We start from the raw sequence: 21,398 nt of genomic DNA, 5'->3' as shown, positions 1-21,398 counted from the left end.
CTGAGGCACCCACCAAGGTGCCACCTTCTTACTTTACTTGGGGCATTGGCCTTTTCTGACACTGGGAGTCCCCATCTGCCATCCAGAGCTTCTGTGTCCCAGCACTGGGTGCCCAGGAGCCCACTTAGGGAGAGTGCAGAGGCAGAACCCCTAGAGAGCCTGGAGCCAAGAGGAGGGCTGCTGCTGGAAAAGGGGGAAAGAGGCAGGCCTCAAAGAGTCTCAGGTGCTGAACCGAGGAACTGGACTTTAATCCCGAGGGCTGTGGAGAATTTGAGCCCACTGAAGTGGAGCCAGGGGGTGACATCAACTTGGCACTTGAGGAAGGTCACTCTGCTGCTGGGCTAAACCTGAGCCAGTATGAAGGCCATTGCTGGGACCTGAGCAGGGCGAGCATGGTGGCCTCACTCAGAGTGCTGCTTTAGGAAAGGAGGGAAGTTGATGCACAGCCAGCAGACAAGCAGGTGGAACCGATGAGGCTGGCGATTGGTTGGATGGAGGAGGCGGGGATAAGGGAGGCATCACGGACAGGGCATGGAATTCTACTCGGACAGTTAAGGAGGTGATGGTGTCCTGCTCACATCAAAAGCCCCCTGGAGAAATTTGAGGATTTGGGAAACATAGTGAGACCCATTTGGGATGTGTTGGGATTGTGGTCCTCATAGATGGCTGGCCCTGTGGCTGGGCACTTGGAGGAAGGAGCAGGGCTGGAGGCTGAGCTCTAGGAGTCATCAGCACATTCTGCAGGGAACCTGGGAGGTGGAGACGAGAGCTGCTCAGGGAGAGCAGAGATAAGGACCTGGGGTGGGACCCTGAATGGCACAGATGAAAGGTTGGAAGCCACAAGATGCCTAGGCTGGCAAGGCTGGAGGGGAAGGAAGAGAATCAGGAGAGCGTGAGGTGAAGGAGGCCCAAGGAGGAGAGGCTACTAGAAAGGGGATAGGGTCACTGGCCGCAAGGTCAAGGGAGATGAGGAATAAGCATCCACGAGTTGGCACAAGCGTGACCTCCTGGGGGTACAAGGTCAGCCCCAGCAGGGTCCTTGAGTGCTCCTGTTCTCAAATTTCACCCTCGGAGACCCAGGATTCTGTCCTGGCTGCTCTCCCAGCCCCCTGCATCAGAGCAGGAGGAAGGCTAATAGGGATGCCTAAAAGCTCTGCAGGCCTCGGGAAATTCATTCTTTTCTCTCTAAGTTGTTACATCTCACTGCAGTATGGATGGCCAGATAAGAAGTTTTCCCTGCCTCATAGATGGGGCTGGACCAAGATGAAGCATGGAACACAATGGAGACAAGGAGTCATCACGGGTAGCCTTAACGTATTGTACACTTTCCTATGGAGAAGTTGCACCACCCACACATTCCCTCTGCTTCCCAGTAACACTGAGTGCAGACCAGGGAGACTGGCACAGCTAGAAGTGCCCATTTCCCTGTGTGACTCTTCTTACCGATGGGGAGCACCTGATGGGCCAAACTTGGCTGCTGCCCCAACACCTGGCGTGGGCTGGACATACACAGAGCAGCCTCACTGAATGAGGGATACGTGGGTGAACACATGGGCTTGCCTGCTTTGCCCAGAGGCATGGTTGTTGTGGGGTCATGACTAGCTAGCTTCCCAGCCGTGGTGTGTGAGAGGAGGGTCTCATGTCAAGGCCATGACCCCATTACCCACTGTGCCCACCATCTTCCAACTGGAAGCAGATCTGGGTTCTGGCCCGCATGTATGGGTGTCAGGAGGAGCCTCACACCCTTGTTTGTGTGGCCAGGAAATGCTCTGCCCAAGCTACCTTCTTTGGGCTGGGCCAGCACACTTGCAAGCAAAGCTTGCTGGGAGCTCCCCTAGGGCGCGTCAGAATCCTGGAGGGGACAGGGCAGTTGAGGGCAGGGGAAACTGCAAAGCTGGGCTCTTGTTGGAGCAGCCAGGTTGCCCAGAGCAATGACTGTGGAGCCCTGGTGGAGCTTGGGATGTCTCCAGGGTCTGTCTGGGGAAACCAGGGAAACAGGTGAGGGGTGCAGGAGGGACTTGGGGCCCCATGGAGAGTCACCGCAGAACTGTCAGCTCCAGAATTCAGTGAGCAGAGACCAGCATGGGGAAAGGCCTGGAAAGAGCCTGGCAGGGGTCCAGGTCCAGACAAACAGGTGTAGGAGAGCAAGAGGGCTTCAGGGATGAAGGGAGTATTGGAGGAAACTGAGGTCAGAAGGAGCAGCTGAAACATGCAAACTCCTCTGCTGAGGGTCATTCGTTCTTTCATCAATTCCACGAAACTTTATTGAACAATGTCTCAGCCTGGGAGCCTGCAGAGCAGAGCCTGAGGCAGGGGATTATGCCATTACTCAATTAGGGGTTGTGATGCCAGGGGGAGAATGAGGGGCAGGGCAAGGGATGTGGAGCAGGAAGGAAGAAGGCAACACAGGATGTGTTATTGAGCTGGTTGCCATAGAGGGCGACTAATTTGTCAGTCTATGAGTCTGCACCCTGGAAATGCCTTGCAAAGTGTGTCTCAGGACCATCTCTTGGGGTAAGCAGAGAAAGGGAAAACAGGTTTATCCACTGGCTCCTGACTCCCATGCATTCTGGGTTTGGCATGGTGGGCATGGGAGCCAATCGGGATCTTGCAGCAGCATCTATGAGAAGCCACAGGGCTGGAGGCCAGAGGTGGCCAGTTGGGCAGGCGTTGAGATGCTGTCAGATTGGACCTGCGTGAGGTTGGCCAGAGCCAGAGGATCTGAAAATCTGCGTGAGAGGGGTCTGAGCCCAGCCCCGACTGATAATGTGCCAGACCTGGGGACTAGGGAGTGGGGGTGACCCAGGCAGACATGGTCCTTACCCTCCAGGGACAAACAGTGAATCAGACAAGTGAGATTTCATTAAGATTTTGACCAGTGCTGCAAAGATAGAGGGAAGATAGAGGGCTTTGGGAGTATAACCCCGAAGAAAAGGCCTCAGGCTTCCCTGAGGAAGTGACTCTTAGGCTGCGACCCGAAGAATGAGGAAGAGATGTCCCAGGCAGGTCTAAGACACGTGCCTGGGTGGATGGCGGAGGCTGCTGAAGTCTCCTCCTGGTCAGGGCCTGGCTGGGGCTGTAGCTGAGTGCATGGAGTCCTGGAGCACTGGCAGAACTGTGCTGGGGTTGGCCCTGGACAGACAGCACCCTTGTGGACATGTAGGGAGTGGGGAGGGGATTCTTTTAGAGATGGTGATAGAGACTGTGGTGCATCCTTTGGAGTATGCCCTGAAGCAGGGAAATCCCATGGAGCCTTCCTAAGAGACAGGCATAGGCTGGTACCCATGGGGACTCAGGAACCAGGCAGTTCTCCCAGGCTTGGGAGAGGCACACCCGCCCTTTCTCACTGTCAGACATCCGTCAGCTCAGGAGGCCTGTGTGCCAACCACAGGGACATGACTCACTGGTTGACATGAATTTTCTAGCACCTGTTCCCCATCTATTTAGATATATGTGGGCTTTTCAGGGTGCTGTTTTCCAACATTATCGATGGCCACAGTGCTAATTGTTGAGTTTGACAGCTAGCTGGCAGGTCATCCACAGATATTCTCTCTGACTTGTTATCCCCCTGCCCCTACTCCCCTTTCCCTGCCCTGCCAACTCAGGAGGGTGGCACTCCTGAGACAGCGCCTGCTGGGGGGGTCTCTTTTAAACCTCCAGTGTTCCCAGTGACTGATTTATTCATTTCTTCAATAAATCTATCGAGTCAGGCCCCATGATAGCAGCCGTGGATACAGGGGTGAACAAAATTGGCAGGATCCCTTCCCTGATCCTCAAGATCCTACACTCTAGTGGAAGAAATGGGCAATTATCTGTGAACATATGAACAGATATAAATATTCAATAAGGGCGAGTGTTCTGGGCAAGGAATGTGGCTGGGTGGAAGACTGTCCCTGTTTCCCAGACTGGGGCCTGGGCTGACAGGTCCTATAGATCAGAGAGCAGTGGGGAGTCACTGTGACCCAGCCCATGAAACTTTGGGGGAAGATCTTGGAGACTTGAGAGGTAGGAGCTAGCCATGCCCTGTCCCCTTCACCAGCAGCAGTCAGAGGAATCCAGGAAGGGCATCTGGTTATGCAGCAGAAGCTGGTGATGAGGTTTGGGTAAAGAAGGACATGGATTTGGGAAGTTGTCCCCCAACCCCAGTTATGGCCATGGCACTGTGAACTCTGGTTTCCAGCCTCCAGGTGGGTTGGCAGGTGTGATGGGAAGATCTGTTATCAAAGACACACTACCATGGTCCCCACTGTGTCCCGTCTTCCTCTCAACTAGGAACTAGACCTTGGTTCTGGCCTTCATGTGTTGGCCCCAACTCCTGTCTGCAGTGCCAGGGAAGGCTCCACCCAATCCCACTGCCCCTGCCTAGAGCAGGGCTCTTTGGAGCTGGACATGCTGGGAGCTCACCTGGGGGCAGGGGAAAGAGATGGGCTCCAAAGCTGGACCCTCCCAGGCCAGCCAGGTTGCCCAGGGCAGTGACTGGGGAGCTCTGTGGAGCTGAGGATTCACCAAGACCTCTCTGAGGTGGGAATGAGGGCAGGTGAGGGCTGTCAGTGCTAGGGTCCACTGACAGGTCAGAAGGAAGAGGGGTAGCAACGTTCAGGTGGATTCATCAGGGGCCAGGGCACAAGCAGCAGGCTCCAAACTCTGGAGAGAGGCGGGCAGGGGACAGGATCAGGTGAACCGGCGGGAGTTAGTGCAGGGGACCTGAGGCCAGAGCTTAGCCCATTAGGCTGGGGTAAGCAGAACCCTTGGGGGTATTTTGATGCTCGTTCTTTCAGCAAAATTTGATTGAGCCCCTACTTTTGTGCCAGGCTTTGTGTTAATCCCTAGAGACACATCAGTGAGTGAAATAAGCTCATTCCTCACGCTCCTGGACTGTATATCCTGGCAGAGGAGCTGGGCATCCCACAGTGGCTTACAAATAAAAGTCCATAGTGATAAAGGCACAGAGGAACAGTGCGGGGGCTACAGGAGTGTGTAACCAGGACCTAGCCTGGGGGCAGGGGGGCTCAGTGCCCTCAGCTCCCTTGGGCTGTGCTAGGGCAGGCCCTGCCCTGTCTGGGCTAATACGACTGTCAGGGAATGAGGTGTGGGGAGAGAACTTGCAGTGATGGGACACGGAGCCCATGGTGCATCCAACCTGGGGACCCCTATGGGGTCTATGAAGCAGGGAAGACCTACCCATCCTTCCCGAAGGACAGAGGCACAGGGATGGAGCTTGCTGGGTCTCAGGAACTGGGCTATATCCTCTCAGGCCCAGGAAGGGTACACACATCTTTCCTCACTGTTAGGCAGTGAGGCTGCTGCCAGCTCAGGAAACCAGTGAATGAATCACAGGTACTAGTAGTTGACCCATCAGTTGACACTTATGAATGAGCTAGCACCTGTTTCCCCTCTGTTCAAATGTGTGGACTGTTCAGGGTGTTGGTTTGTTAGGTTCATGTCCAGGGCCCTTCAGGGACACAGTGTGTTCTTAAGCTTGAAGGCTGTGGCTCAGCCACAGACACCATCTGTGACTTGCTTTATCCTCTTGTAAATGGCCATGTGCTCTGCGAGTGACTCAGAGGACACACTCGCTGGGTGCCTCGTCTAAACCAGCAACATCCTACTCATTCATTCACAGAGTCTCTACGAAAGGCCTATTATGTGCCAGACACTGTTGCAGCCATGGGGCACACAACGGTGAAAAGGTGACAGGCTCTGGCCTCACTCTCCTGAGCTCATGGTCGGGGGGGTTGGAAACACCCAGAGAATCAGCCAATGCCTCTAAAATCACAACCGTGATCAGTGCTGGGAGCGACAAGTGCCTGGTGTGATGAGAGCAGTCACCAGGGAGTCCTGATTTCCTCTGAGGCTTGTGTCTGTGGAAGCGATGATTGGGCTGAGATCTGAAGCAGAAGTCAGCATTCACTAGACAAAGAGTTTGGGGAGGAAGAGGTTCCGGGTGGAGAACAGTGCACGTGCAGCATCCAGAGGTAAGAGAGAGAACATGGATCAGAGGGGCTGCAGGAAGGCTGGGAGGAAGACAGGAGGGGAGGACAGTGTGAGAAATGTGGGAGAGCCTTTCAATGCAGCAGCCACCAGCCACAGGGGGTTATTTAATTTTAAGCTTTAATTAATTAAAATTCAATTAAAGTATAAATTCAGTTCCTTAGTCTTACCAGCCACATTTCAAATGCTTGACAGCCACGTGTGGCCCACAGTTGCCATATTGGGTAGTGCAGATAGAGAACCTTTTCATCGTTGCAGGAAGCTCTGTTGGACAGCACTGGACTAGATCATGCATGACTGTAAGCAACCCTAGTAAGAATTTTTTTATCCTAAGGGCATTAGGAAGTCCTTACCTACTTTAATTAGCACCATGGATAGGGACAGATTCTAGTTGGAGAAACACCACTTTGGGAAAAGAGCAGAAGGTGAATTCCATGATGCCACATACCAGAGAGGTGGGCGGGATGCCAGCAGAGTCCCTGGGGAAGAGTCCCGTATGCATGGCAGGAGTGAGGCTGGTTTACTTAGGCAGCTGTGGAAGCGCAGAGGGACCTGGAGGTGGCAAGGGTATACCAGCAGCTTTCTGCAGCTGCAAGGCTCCCAAGCCAGGCAATGTGAAGTGCATGCTGGGAAGCCCCATGGTCAGGAGCCAGAGTCAAGTTCAGTCTCTGGGAATGCGACACTGGACTCAGGACAAGGCAGGGTGGGTCCAGCCATGAAGCTTGCCCTTCAGAGTGGGACAGGTGCTAGGGTGGGGACAGCAGCAGGCTGTGGAAGGAGCCCCATGCATCCTGCACAGGGTCTAAGTGGTAGGTATGTTAGTTCCCTAGAGCTGCCACATCAAATGGCCATAAACCACCAGTGCTGGAGGTCAGAAATGAGAAATGAAGGTGATAGCAGGGCTGTTTCCTTTCGGAGGCTCTGAAGGAGAACCTGTTCCATGCTTCTCTCTGGTCTTCTGGTGTGGCTGGCAGTCCCTGGTGCTTTTGGCTTGTATCTGCTATTCCAGTCTCTGCCTCCAGCATCACATGGCCTTCTCCGTGTGTATCTGTGCATCCTCTTTTCCTCTTCTTTTTCTTTTTTTTTTTTTTCTGAGACAGAATCTTGCTCTGTCGCCCAGGCTGGAGTGCAGTGGTGTGATCTCTTCTCACTGCAACCCTCGCCTCCCAGTTCAAGCAATTTTTTCCCTGCCTCAGCCTCCCAAGTAGCTGGGATTACATGTGCATGCCACCATGCCCCGCTAATTTTTATATTTTTAGTAGAGACGGGGTTTCGCCATGTGGGCCAGGCTGGTCTCGAACTCCTGACCTCAAGTGATCCACCCACCTCGGCCTCCCAAAGTGCTAGGATTACAGGCATGAGGCACTGCGCCCGGCCTCCTCTTTTTCTCTTCTTATACGGGCACCAGTCATTGGATTTGGGGCCCACCTTCATTCAGTATAACTTAATTTTAACTTGATTTCATCTGCAAAAACCTTATTTCCAAATAAGATCATGCTCACCGGTATCAGGGGTTAGTATTTGAACAGAATGTGGGGGGACGTAATTCAATCCACTACATGTGGCTTGCATGGTAGAGTGGTAAAATGTTGGGCTTTTAGATCACAATGAACTGGGTCCAAGTACCGGCTCAGCCACTTACCAGTTTAAACGAGCCTCCTAGCCTGATTAAGCCACCCTGTCCCCATCTGGAATATGGCGAGGATGTTGACCACCTGGCAGGGATACTGGGAAGATGGCATAGGCATAGGCAGCATATGCAGTACACTGAGTCATGCTTGGCATGTTCGATGGGGATCCCAAGTAAGAGGTGGAAAACGGAGATGAGGAATCTGGTAAGGACTATACTTGGGAATCCAATCGGGCAGCTTGCAGCAGGGACACCAGACACAGGCAGCAAGCTGGGAGTCAGAGGCCAGATCTCAGACCCTTGGGAGGACCCCTGTCCTAAGAGAAGGCTGATCAGTGACAAGTTGTTAGAGCTGGGACCACAGTCCCAACCCCATTCCTGGTAGGAAGATGTCCAGGTTTTAGTCTGGAGTACAAGGCAGGTTTCAACCAGCAGCCAGGGTATCTGGAGACTGAGGACCAAAAGATGGAGCTATAGCAGGTTGAATTGTTCTTACTTTCAAGGGTGTGATAGAGTGGGTGGGGCCAGGTGACCTCATGCAAGGATAGAGGAGACTGGGAGGAGGAGGAGCCAGGAGGGCCCCAACAGATTCTTGGTAAGTGGAAAGCTGCTTATGGGGATGAAGTAGTGTCCTGGGAAGACCATCCTGCCTGCTCCAGAGGTTTAGAAATAATACAGAAAGGTCCTTGGTGAGGCAGGAGAGCTAACAAAACACCCATTAGACCAATGAAAGTGTTGTACAAGTCAGGGGTTTGATGTCGTTCAAGGACATGATTGCTGTAAATATTATAGCAAAGACCAAGGAGCTTCTCTTCAAGCCTCAGTTTCCTTCTGTTAAAAAAAAAATGTGGGGTTGGAATAGATGTATTCCTCGAATAGACTTGAAGTTCTCTCATCCACCTCTGACAGCCTATGATTTTATGAATCATCCTCAAAGAAAACTTGCACAAGTGGGAAGAGCCTGCCAAGATTGGGCCTTTCATTCTGAGTAATGAACTGAAACAGCAAAGGCTTGACATCTGTTCCCATCTTTCAAGGGAAGTTGGACAAAATAATGCCTTTTTCAGGGAAATCGTAACCAACGGTGAAATGTAGTATTTTCTGCCTTAACCAGAAACGAAGTGGAGAACTCCAGCCTTCCTGAAGCCCAAGAGAAAACACAGATCCAAACTCCCAGTGAAGGTTATATTGGCCAGTTGTCTTGCCACCGTAGGTACAGAATGCTGTGGATGCCTTGGTCTCCTGACCCCATTAAAACCAAAGAGCAGGAAGAATGGCAGGGAGGTTTCAAAGGCTCTGAGAATCTGGGGGAAGGGCTGGCCAGAAGGCCAATCACCTGTGGCCATGTGATTAGCTTTCTCACCAGCCTTTGGAATAATCATTGGCTACACACACCTCAGTCCCCCAGCCATAACTCTCTCATCCAACTTGCCATCAAAAGTCAAAGGAAGATTCATCACCACCATTGACTTTGAGGTTCTTCCCAAGAATCCACTCCATTTCCAGAGACGAGTTCCAAAGGCATTTTGAGCAATGATAGTGACTTTGGAGTGAGAACAAAACCTCCCAAAGCAATATACAGTCAAGCATCACTTAACAACTGGAATACATTCTAAGAAATGTCATTAGGCATTTTCATCGTAGTTGGAACATCATAGGCTATACTTCCACACACCTAGATGGTAGCGCCTACTATACACCTCAGCTATATGGTATGGCTTATTGCTCCTAGGTACACACCTGTACAGCATGCTACTCTACTGAATACTGTAGGCATTTGTGTATGGAAACTTATCTAAACATAGAAAAGGTGCAGCAAAAATAGTATTATCATCTTATGGGACCACTATTGTATATGCAGTCCACTGTTGACCAAGACAGTCAGGCAGCACATGACTGGACTTTGAAGGGACAGGACTTGGGGACACCAAGTTCTGGAATCAAAGGGCCCTCTATATCTCTGTCACGTCAACATTACAGAGAATCCTAGATCTTTAGGACTGAAAAGAACCTTTCAGGGTATCTCACTCAGGCTCCCACCCCACCAAGGGATCCTGTCTATAGCCCCAGCAAGAGCTCACTCAACTGGAAGCTCCATGACACCAGGGACTCAGTCTCTTGCTCACCACTCTATGCCCTCCCTAATTGTTCTTTTTTTTTCTGCTTTCTTTTGTACACACCCTGAACTGAGAGGACTCCGGGAGCTGGGGTGGCAGCAGCTTACCCCGTTCATTCTTCTGCCTTCAGCCAGGCAAATCCCAACTCACACATTCAGACATTTACAAAAGAAAGAGCCTTTATAATAGGCTGCTCCTCCCCCATCTTTCCCAGGTTCTGAAGGTCATCAAATCCTTGGACTCCAAGTGTCAATGATGGGGTGTAGGGGCTGCCTTTAGAAGGGGAAACATTGGGTGGGCAGTGTCAAAATTGTATTTCCCAGCTGCTCCCAGCAGGGAGCACCTGCAGAGCTGTCCAGAAGCTGCAATTCCACCCATACTAGCCCTGCCCTCCTTGACATCTGATTTTGAATGGATTGCTAGTTCCTGTTCTAAGATGAGTGAAGTCAGAGCTACTGTTAGCAGATACCCTTTATTAAACAGTTTGATTAACGACCATCTCCCCTACTAGACTGTAAGCTCCATGAGGGCAGAAGTCATGTCTTTGGGTCAGCTCTGTATCCCTGGTGTCTGTTGGATTTCATGACACAATGAGTGGTTGAATGGAGTTGGACCAAGTCAATGGATGGCCACCTAGAGGTATTGCCTTGGAAAGGGGTTTCAGAGGGAGGTTCCCCCCTTGCCGAGAAGGTCTTTAATGCTGGTTGTTAGACCCCAGCCTCCCTTTCTGTCCTGTCCTATGTGAGGAAGGGAAGTGATAACTTAGTTCACATTCTGAAATGTAAATATCCACAGAAGCCCCAGGGGCAGCCTCTCAGAGGGGAAGGTTATTAATTAACAAATATTCCAGAGGCTGAGATAGGGCTTGGGGATGGAGAAAAGAAGCAGAGACTCCGCCCCAGCTCTAGCCGAACTCAGGAACTCACAGGCACGTAAGCAGGTCAGACACAAGATCACACGGGACACAGACCACCATTCATGCAGAGCAGAGCTGGCTTCATGGAAGTTGAGATGGAGGCTGCGAGGGAGGGTTTCTGGAAGAGGCAGGATGTGCAGAGGAAGGCAGACAGTGGTGGGAATGAGACTACAGGAAGAGGACATCCTAAACAGTGTGGGATGTGCAGAGCATGGGGCTGAAGGAGGGGCTGTGGTAAGCAGGAAGTGGTTTAACTGGGGCCTCGTGGGGGAGGATGCCAATGGGGTCCTGGAAAGAGCAGATGGGAATGAGGAAATCTAGATTTCTAATCAGGAAAAGCTCAGACCAAAGAATCGAACTTGAATTCTTCCCCTTATTAAAATTGTGATGGGCTAAAATTTATTAACGTAGCATTCCTAGTATTACCCCACCCCCTTCTTTCCCGCTCCACACCACCTCCTATTAATAAGGGCCCTGGATTTGCTTCTTTTGTTTCCTTTCTTTTTTTTTTTTTTTTTTTTTTATTTTTCGAAACAAGCTCTCTGTTGCCCAGGCTGGAGTACTGTGGCACGATCACAGCTCACTGCAGCCTCTACCTCCCAGCCTCAAGCAGTCCTCCCACCCCAGCCTCCCAAGTAGCTGGGACTACAGGCACGTGCCACTGTACCCAGTTAACTTTTCAATTTTTTGTAGAGATGGAGTCTCACTATGTTATGTAGGCTATTCTCAAACCCCGGGGCTCAAACGATCCTCCCACCTCAGCCTCCCATAGTGCTGGGATTACAGGTATGAGCCACAGCACCCAGCCTGCCTGTCTAGTTTCTCCCAAGGAGGGTATTTTCTTTGCCGAACTTGTGTTTGGAGGGCTTTTAGGATATATAGAATATCCAGAATGTGGTGAAGCAGTCGAGAAGTAGATGAGAGAGGAAAACAGAATTAAATAGGCATTCTGGTGCGTTCTATGTCCTCTTTGTGGTTTTGAAAGACACAAATAAAAAGCATGAGCTATTTTTGAATGTTTGTGGGTTACTGAACTGTATTTATTTGACAAAGCACCATTTTGAGAAGGGAGCACGTGGGTTACAGCTTTAATAGAGTTCCATTCTCTGCATGTTTATTCCACCACTCTCTTCTTCAAGACCATGAGCTCTTAGAGAGCAGAGGTTAAGTTAAATTCATCATTGTCTCCCCAGCACCCTGACCTGGCCCTCAAGGAGGGTTAGTAAATGTGGAAACAGAAGAGCGGTTAGTGACCCCGGGCTGAGACAACTGACTTCACCCTCATCTCTCCTCCAGCAAGGGTGTTCTGTCTCTCGCTATTCTGAGACTTTGCTCAGTCTGTCTCTCTCTCTCTGTGTGTCTGGTTTCAGAAGGCAGATCTGGCCGTGGCCCCCCTGACCATCACCCATGTTCGAGAGAAGGCCATCGACTTCTCCAAGCCCTTCATGACACTCGGTGTGAGCATCCTGTATCGAAAGCCCAATGGCACCAACCCCAGCGTTTTCTCCTTCCTCAATCCCCTGTCCCCAGACATCTGGATGTATGTGCTCCTCGCCTACCTGGGGGTCAGCTGTGTCCTCTTCGTCATCGCCAGGTAAGGCAATTCCTTGGCCAGATGTCGGGCCCAAGGTTGAAGGTTTAGGGGCCAGGCAGGTCCTCACCTCCTCAGCCCCTGGCACAGAAGGCCCAAGGCTCAGGCCACTGCTATGCCCACTCCTCTTCTACTCCCTATGGCTCAGATTCCTTTATATCCCTCAGGGAACTTTCCATGCCTTGTCCCTCCCCACCCCCAGGCTTGAATCACCTGGTCCTCACCCTGGTCTGTGTCTGTAACCCTGAGATGCGGCAGTTGCACCTCAGGTCCCATTAGCAGGCTTGAAGAGGTCAAGTGGTTGCCCAAAGCTGCACCACCTGAGCCAGGCACCTGGTGCAGCAGACTCAGGACATTGAGTGGCCCAGTGGGTAGCTTAGAACTTGGAAAACAGGATGTGTCTATCCACACCACCACAGTAGGGGGAACAGTGCCCAATAAACTCACACCATCCCCACATGTAGAAACGAGGCACACATACACACATTCCTGTCTGGACTCCATGCTAGCAACATGCTTGGACATTTTGTTGTTCACATAAGTAGACACAGCGCACCCTTGCTGGTGGGTGGTAGGAGGAGGTCACTAGGGGACAGGTTTTGCCCAGTGTTTGGTGAACACCCAGTGCTTGCCAAGCACTGTGCTCTGCACTTTACAGCCTCCCTTGAAGAGGAGACACCTGAGACTCAGAAAGTCTCCCCCCTTGCCAAGGTCATACAAGCAATAAGTGACACTTGCAGCATTTGACTGTGGGGGTCACCAAGCCTTTTGTCTATGACCCACATCTCTGTCCAGTGGTCCGCCCCTGCCCCGGGTTGGTGGCTGCTGGGGCCTGCTCCCCACGGCTTTCCAGCGGAGCCCTCTGCCTTCTCTCTCCGGGCTCCAGCCCCAGCCCCTGATCTGGTCCTTTTTTTTCTCTAAATCCTAACAAAGTGCAAAGAGAGACTTCTCTGGAGAGGCAATCTGAGATCCAACGACTTGGCGTTTTCAGCCTTTTTTTCTCCAGAGCCGCCTTTAAAAGCCGCCCTCCCCCCACTTCACTCCCATCCGCTCCCTCCTCCCACACTGCGAGAGACTAAAGGGAAGGCTGTGAGTGATGCAATGTCCCGCTCCCCAGGCCCTGTGCTGCCGGAGGCCTGGAGCTGCCGTGCTGGCCTCGCCCTGCCTGGTGGGCGCAGCAGCAGCCAAGCCTGCCACAGAGAGGCCTTCATTTATGCCTCTTGTCTCTAATGGTCTAACAAGCCTTTGAAAGCCAGGAGCCACTCTCCAGAGCTCACACCGTGATTTTAGCAGCTCCAGTGGTCCTCCCACCCCTTCGGGCTTTTCCAGCATCCGCTCCGCCCTTTTGATGTGTGTCCCATCCCCCTCTCATTCCTGGCCCTTCACCAGCATGCCTGCTTCCCACCCTGCCTCCTGGCTAGGAAGGTGGGAGCCTCCTTCCCAAGGTTAGGCTGGGAGACTTTCTAGAAGAGATGGGTTTCCTAGAGCTGCTGGAATGATAGGAGACCCCTGAGAAGAGAAGAGAGGGACAAGAGTTTTGGCCACAGAGCTAGGAAGAGCTTCAGAGTGCACTTGTCACCTCGCCCAGCACCCACACAACACCACTCACACCTCTTGAGATGGGTATAATTATCACCAGTTTATAGAAGCAGAAACTGAGGCTTGGAGAGGTTAAGTAATTGCCCAGAATCAGAAAGCATTTCTTTGGCAGAGTTGGGCTTCAAACCCAGACCGGTCCAACTTTATATCAAGGGTGGCAAACGCAAGTACCTGCCAGGGCCAAAGGGAGTGAAGCAGGCATAGTGATAGGCAGTGGAGAGTGGTAGGGACTAAGGCACCCTGGAGAGCTCACCCGGCTGAAGGGGGCAGCCGCGCTCAGCTCCAACAGGCTGTACCAGGCAGAGATGCAGGGCCAGTGTTGCAGAGCTCATGATTTTGAGAGAGAGATTTGGATTTTTATGTGATGTCTCTCAGTTTTTCTGTGTGGCCACTAGTTGAATTTTTTATAACACTGGCAGGATCAAGCACAACATATCTGTGGGGGGAATGCGGCCATCTTCACTCCCGGTGACCATGCTGGCTGAAGGAGATCTGGACACAGCTGCCCACAGTTCTAAGAAATAGGGCCTGGGAAGGGTGGGCGGGTGTCCAGGTCCACTCTGGGACAACTCCAGGTTGGCACGGGACTGTCCATCTTGCACACTGGCCTGGCCTGGTCTGTTTGGCCCGCATCTGGGGACCAGGCATTGCACAAGGCCTTTCGCTGCCACCAAGATATTCGACTTCATGCCTGGTGAGGTAGGAGGAAACAGGAAGGGAGCCCAGGGTGTGCCTTCTCACCGCAGAGAGCAGGACAGTTGGCACTCGTGACAGGGGATGATCCTAAGTGCCTGACCCAGAAGGCAGGGCTGAGGGTGAGCAGCCCATCTAGCTCCTGCGAGCCACATTGCAGCCAAATCTGGGTTGAGTATCCAAGGGAAGCGAGAGCTTTGGCCACAGTGGATGCCCTGTCTACACCTCCACACTCCAGCTGGGGATGGACTGTAACCTTCTCTGTGGAGACAGAATGTCTCCAGGTCAACTTCTAACTCCTGTTTACTCTCAAGACTGGAGAAGCCCTTGCAGCCACAAGCTACAAATCCAAGATCTGCCATTAACTCCAGGTGACACCTTCCCTCCTTGTCCAGCGACCATCCCACTCCTCTTCTCTCCTGTGGCCGAGGAGGGTTAGAGCCTGGACACTCTGTCCCATTGACTGCAGGATCCTTGTGGCCTCTGCATCTGTAAAATGGGCACCCTGCAGGCTTTCACCTCCCAGGAGGCGGTGAGGACCCCGGCCTGTAACAGCATTTGATAGCCAAGAAGCCCATTCTAGAACCAGGTATTTTTATTATGATAAGCAGTTCCACCCTTGGAACTTCATCCTGTTGAAACATCACCATTGAGCCACACTTTAGCATTCTCCCAAATCTAGAAAGCCTTTGCAGCCAAGCCCCAGAAGACAAGGCCACCCTTGGGCATCAGGGCCCACAGAGGTGTGTCCAAGGATGCTTTTCCAGCAGAGTGCACCACAGTTGGAAAGAGAGGACAGCTTAAGTGCCCATCAGTCAAGGCATGGTTAGAAACACCTGCAGAGTGGTTACAGAGCATGAGGTAGATCTGGAAGAACTGACCTGAAAAGAGGCTGGTAACATTAAATGAAAAACAAAGTTCTCGGACAGTATAGTGGTATGATAGGGGATTTTTTTGTTAAAAGTATCATATATGTCATATATTTGTGTATGTGTGCCTGGTACATGTAAAGAGCAGGACTCGGGAGATCTCATCAGAAATCGGCTTTATTTTGTCTGCCTCCCACCTTCCAGGGTGTTCAGAGGTGGGTGCTCTTCCCACGGCCCCCTCCAGCAGGGCCTCCCTTTGTGGCCCACTACCCACTCAGCCCCTGGTCCTCCAGCGGCCTGTGCCCCACGGCCTCTCCCTGTTGGAATCCCATTGCCTTCCAGGATGGGAGTCAAAGTCGGCCTGGGCTGGATCTGTCTTCTGCATGGGTCTATCTGGTCCAGGGGAAGCACTGTGGACCCAGCGTCCTGAGGCCTGGTGGTGTCTGGGCCTGCAGGCCAATGTCGTGCAGCAGGGACTTGCCTGATTCCACTGACAGAGCACCCATCAGCCCGACCCCTGCCCTTCACACTTCCCAGGTCCATCTGCTCAGTTACAGGGCCGGGCACTGAGCTGCCTCGCCCCCTGGGAAGCCCCTCTCCCTCGATGTGGTAGAGGAAGCGGGAGCTCTGGACACCCAACTCTCCAAAGGCTCTCTCCAAAAACCCTTCTCACAATAGCCTCTCATCTCTGCTTTCTCCATCCTAGATCTCTTCCCTGTGGGTTTTAGAGCCTCTAACCAGTTTGTGGCCATTTCCTTTGAAGATCCCCGTCTTGGTTTGAAACCTTTCTTTAGGATTTCCTATTTGAGGGATCTTCCCGCTTCATGAAAATAAAATTCTTTCCACATGACCACTGGTAATCAATGTATTATATATTCCAGCTTTTAGAAGGGAGACAGAAAAGAGAGGTCACAACATCACACTTAAAGGGCATTGCACTTTAAAAAATGAAACAAAATTCCACTGGACTTGTCTCCCCTTCCAAATGTGTCCTCTCAGCATCCTAAAACCTCCCCCACAAACCTAGAGACAATGTCCACCAGTGTGGGACTTTTTCCAGGGTCCTCTCAAGCTCTCAAGCTTCTTTTTTTTTTTTTTTTTTTTTTTTTTTTTTTGAGACCGAGTGCAGTGGCCGGATCTCAGCTCACTGCAAGCTCCGCCTCCCGGGTTCACGCCATTCTCCTGCCTCAGCCTCCCGAGTAGCTGGGACTACAGGCGCCCGCCACCTCGCCCGGCTAGTTTTTTGTAGTTTTAGTAGAGACGGGGTTTCACTGTGTTCACCAGGATGGTCTCGATCTCCTGACCTCGTGATCCACCCTTCTCGGCCTCCCAAAGTGCTGGGATTACAGGCTTGAGCCACCGCTCCCGGCCTCAAGCTTCTTTAAACATAGATATCCTCAACTGGAACTCACGCAGTGAAGAAAAACTCCCTTCAGTTCAGTAATCAGGACTCCTCTTCCTTAGAAGGCAGTAGGGGGCTTTAAGTAATCATTTTTTCCCTGTCATATATGTATTTGTATATTCGAAGACAAAAATCTAAAAAATTATATAACGCATTGTTCTCTCCAGGGGATAGGATGCTGGAGTACATTCACTTTCAGATTGTATTCGTCTATACTGTCTGAATATTTTATAAAATGTGTCTTCTGCTTTTTTTCCCGTTTTAAGGTTTTTTATTATGCCCAAAACTCAAAAGCATGTTCTCACTTTTAAAAATTTATATAATGCAGATAGAGCAATTGGCCTTCCTGAAATTCCTTCTGCTGTCTTGATGCCCCTCCCCAGAGGTAAACACTGATATTTTTTTATCTAGAGACCCTTTCAGATCCTTTAGTATACATTTGCATATGAGTATACATAAAGCACTGAATAGTTATGTCTTTAGGAATCTGTTTATATAAGTGTGGTCATATTGTTCTTATTTTCTATTGCTTTTAATACATTGCTTTTAATATTTTTATTGCTTAGATCTTCAACAATATGTGTTGAAGATCTTTCCCCGCCAGCACATCTTAAGTATCTCATTCTCTTTTAGCAGCTGCATAATATTTCACAGTACAGTGTGGCGTAGTTTATTTAATCATTCCTTTATTGAAGGACATTTTGGTGGTTTCCAGTGTTTTTGCGATGACAAACAATGCTTTGATAAACACCCTCGTGTGCTTCTCTTGATGCTCCTGTAAGAGTGCTTTTTCTGGGATGGATAATGAGTTGCAGAATTGGGAGGCTGAAGGGCATGTGCACTTTTAATTTTACGAGATGCTGGTGAATTACCTTTATAACCAGAAAAGGGCACTAACAATAAAGAACAAGAAGAAATTCCCCTGCCCTGCCTCCCAGAAGAACCATGAGGATATTGATACTGAGGCGGCTGGCACAGCTGTGTTTGCTAAACCACTGCCTGCTGGGGCATGGATGCTCCTTGCTTCCCAGGCTGACTGTCCCTCTCCTCCTGTGCCAGGTTCAGCCCTTATGAGTGGTACGATGCTCACCCCTGCAACCCTGGCTCTGAGGTGGTGGAAAATAACTTCACTCTGCTTAACAGCTTCTGGTTTGGAATGGGATCCCTGATGCAACAAGGTATGCACCTCTCCCACGGCCTCCTTTTCCAGGGTCTCCTTTCCCCAAGGGGTCTTCAGCCTCTTTGGCATCAGCAGAGCCAGCCCATACCTCTAGGGGCAGCCTTAGACCCTGATGAGCCAGCAGAAGGTTGGAGACACAGAGATATCCAGGTGTGTGCCCTTGCCCCAGACCCCCAACTTCCACCTCCACTCTGGCTGGAGCTGGCTCAGGGTCTGAAGCTAAGAAAACCACCCAACCCAGGGCATGCAGGATGCATCCCTCACCACCTGCTCCAGCTGAGGTGGACATAGAGCACCCTGCTGGCTGCGGCTGACCCTGCCCATGGCCTCATCACCACACAATCCAGCTGAGCAGGTTGAGCTGTGGATGGAAGGAGACCAGAGGCAGGGAGGCTGGGTGGGAGGCCACTGCAAGAATGAGGTGATAAGACCTGAGCCTGGTGGTGGCCCTGGGAGTGGAGGGCAGAAATGCACTAAGAGAGCTTCAGGATACACGGTGGATGGAACTCCGTGGCCGCTTGGCTGTGAGGCTCCTGAGAGTAGGAAGGATCATGGCTGAGTTGGGGACTTCAGCCCAAGTGCTTCAAAGATGAGATACACAAAAGGATGCAATTCTCTTACATCCTCTGGAAGGAGGGCCAGTGTGCTTTGGAAATATCTGCAGCTACTCAAATATCTCAGAAAGCAGAGCACCTGCTCTAACTGCCGGGAGTCAGATGCAGAGACAGTAGGGAGCAAGAGGGCAAGCACAGGGAGAGGGGATCACCAGCCAGGAAAGACCCCCAGGAAGGACACCACCCTGTGGTCCTGCCGGCCACAAACCAGCTGCTCACTGCCTCTGCAGGTGGAGTCCCATGTCCAGAGTCTCTTATCTTAGGGAGTGCAGACAAGTCTCTGCCTATTAGAGTTTCACTGAGCGACCTACCTAAGGGGCAGGCAGGGAAGGGGCTTCAAGGGACAGAGAAAATGTCCTTGTCCCTCAGTCATCTGTGTATAACCTTCACAAACCCTGGTCCTCAGTAGACATCCATCAGCAAATGCCAAACAAATGAGCGAATGGCATTATCCCAATGTGTCCTGGGCACCCATTACATGCCAGGCTCTGTGCTGGGTACTTGAATGAAGGAGGAGAGGAAAAAAGTAAATCTGTCCCGCATGTGAGAAACCTCTCGGCCATGGCAGAGGTCAGGGCAGGGACTTGGGCAGAGGTCTGGCAAGCCTGGCAGAACTCACCAATCAGGTGACTCAAATAAGCTGCTCCCTCTCTGAGAGCAGCCCAAAGCCTGGTTTGGAGCAACCAGGGGAGGCTGGGAGTGTCCGGTTTGGGAGGGGACACGGAGCCTCAGTGGTCTCTAGCAGCTAGGAAGTGACAGGCAACTTTCAAGGGAAGTGCCTCAATCTGTCCTTGCTATTAATGCGTGTCCTGGAGCCTCACCTTGCTTTTTTGTCCATCATCTTTGTTCGGTGACAGTTGGGAAAGACCTGGAAGCCCCTCAATGCAGTAATAGCTTCTCCTCTTCCACCTCCTGCTGCTATTCAAAGCACTGGCCCCTGATGTATTCTCCGTGTGGTTTTGATTAGGAGGGAGAAAAATAGTTATGTATTTGAAAAACGCTCCCTTGAGTGACTTCTTTGAGGAAAAAAAAATCATCCATATCAAAGCAGACGCTTTTCAGATTGCAGGTCCAAATATTCTGGAAAGTTCAGGAGTCACTCTCAATTTAAATCTCTTGAAAGCCAACTAGTTAATTACTTCAGTTAGAAGGTGTCATCTCTATTGTGCTCCACACCTAAGGTTGGGGAAGAAAAGTGATATATTTCGGCAAAGAGCTTCAAAAAGTGTTGGGTTTTTTCCCCTCCTGCAAAGCACCGCATAGCAATCTTGTATTTGTATACCATTTGTATTTCCAATGCAATTTCTTCTCAAATTATATCATTGCAGCACCACAGTATTTATGTGAGGCTGGGACAGAGGAAGGACAATTCTTCATGTTTTGCAGAATTTTGCAGAGAGGAGAAGTATCAGGCATAAGATCACACTGAGAGTTGGGAGCAGGATTCACTCAAGAACCCAGGGGTCCTGACTCCCAGGTGTTCTTAAGCTGGGACCACATAAGTGGTCTATGGTTAGGCATCTGAGGTTTTGATGAGCCTGTGAAATGTGAATGTATGTTGTTCTAGAAGAGCGATCCTTAAATTTCAGCTGCGTCAGAATCATCTGGAGAGCTTACTCAAAACATATTGCTGGTTCTCACCCTCAGAAATTACTGATTCAGTGAGTGCTGGGGAGAGGCCCAAGAATGTGCATTTCTAACAAGTTCCAGGTGGTGATGTTGCTGCTGGTCCAGAGACTACACTCTTGAGAACCACTGGTCTTGGGAAAGGGCCTTAGCTTTCATTAGAGTATCAGAGGAATCCGTGACCTAGGGGAGTTGAGCAGCGCTAGTCTGGATGTTGTAAGGGACTGCCTATATCCTCTCTTCGCCCAGGGTCTGAGCTGATGCCCAAAGCCCTGTCCACACGCATCATTGGTGGCATCTGGTGGTTCTTCACGCTCATCATCATCTCTTCCTACACGGCCAACCTGGCTGCCTTTCTGACCGTGGAGCGCATGGAATCACCCATTGACTCTGCTGACGACCTGGCCAAGCAAACCAAAATCGAGTATGGGGCTGTCAAGGATGGGGCCACCATGACCTTCTTCAAGGTGAGGCCCTCTCCCTTCTATTGCAGCACCATGAGCTGATCCTCTCCAGACCCTTTACTGAGCAGAAGAGGAAAGGGCATCTCTGCCCTTCCCTAACCACGCATGGCCAATGGGTCAGAATCCCCCAGGCCTCAGCCCCACCTTGTTTGGACTAGTTGACTTTGGGGAGCTGTGGTGATGTGGGCCAAATGGGTTGGCCTCAACACAAATCCTAGAAGTTTCTGTGCCTGAGATGAGCAATGTGAACATGTTACAATTCCTTAAGTCATAAGAAGGAGACAGGTGGAGAGAGGGGCCTGGAGAAGGGGGAAGCAGGGGAAGAGCTGCCCAGACACACAGGCCCTGGGGGCTCCCTGCCTTGGCTTCAGATCTCAATGCCATCCATCTCGAGGAAGCTAGTCTGAGGTCGGGGAGACGGCAGCAGGGCCAAATCTTGAGAGGAAGGGAGGAGGTTTAGAACTTGAACAAGTGTTTACAGACATTACTGAGCATGTTACACTCTAAGAATGCTAGCATCAGCAGATAAAGTCCCTGTCACCTGCTCAAGTGACTGTTCTAATGGGTATCTGGCCATGATTTCATTGCTCCTCCTGCTCTGTGAAGTGTTGGCTCAGTGCCCTCATGTTTTCCACTTTCTACTGTAGTAGCTGAGGGCTTAGGAGACTCTGGCTGGCCCCGAGAACCAGAAGCTGCAAAGGTTCTC

General features: G+C 51.2%; 2 protein-coding genes across 3 annotated transcripts in view; both read left to right on the top strand.

Moving 5' to 3' along the window:
- The window catches only part of MRPS15 (mitochondrial ribosomal protein S15), a 602,556-nt gene that overhangs the window by 219,245 nt on the left and 361,913 nt on the right, over positions 1–21,398 (top strand). The window lies entirely within an intron of this gene.
- GRIK3 (glutamate ionotropic receptor kainate type subunit 3) overlaps positions 1–21,398 on the top strand; it is a 239,112-nt gene that overhangs the window by 197,293 nt on the left and 20,421 nt on the right. Inside the window, exons 11-13 of the mRNA XM_050798039.1 lie at positions 12,025–12,248; positions 17,868–17,986; positions 20,478–20,695. Of these exons, the coding sequence (XP_050653996.1) occupies positions 12,025–12,248; positions 17,868–17,986; positions 20,478–20,695 (561 nt within the window). The remainder of the gene's footprint in view (positions 1–12,024; positions 12,249–17,867; positions 17,987–20,477; positions 20,696–21,398) is intronic.

Source organism: Macaca thibetana, chromosome 1 (assembly GCF_024542745.1).
Source record: "Macaca thibetana thibetana isolate TM-01 chromosome 1, ASM2454274v1, whole genome shotgun sequence".
In the NCBI taxonomy this organism is placed as follows: Eukaryota; Metazoa; Chordata; class Mammalia; order Primates; family Cercopithecidae; genus Macaca; species Macaca thibetana.
The sequence above is the reverse complement of the archived record's forward strand: the minus strand, read 5'-3'. Positions and strand labels throughout refer to the sequence as shown.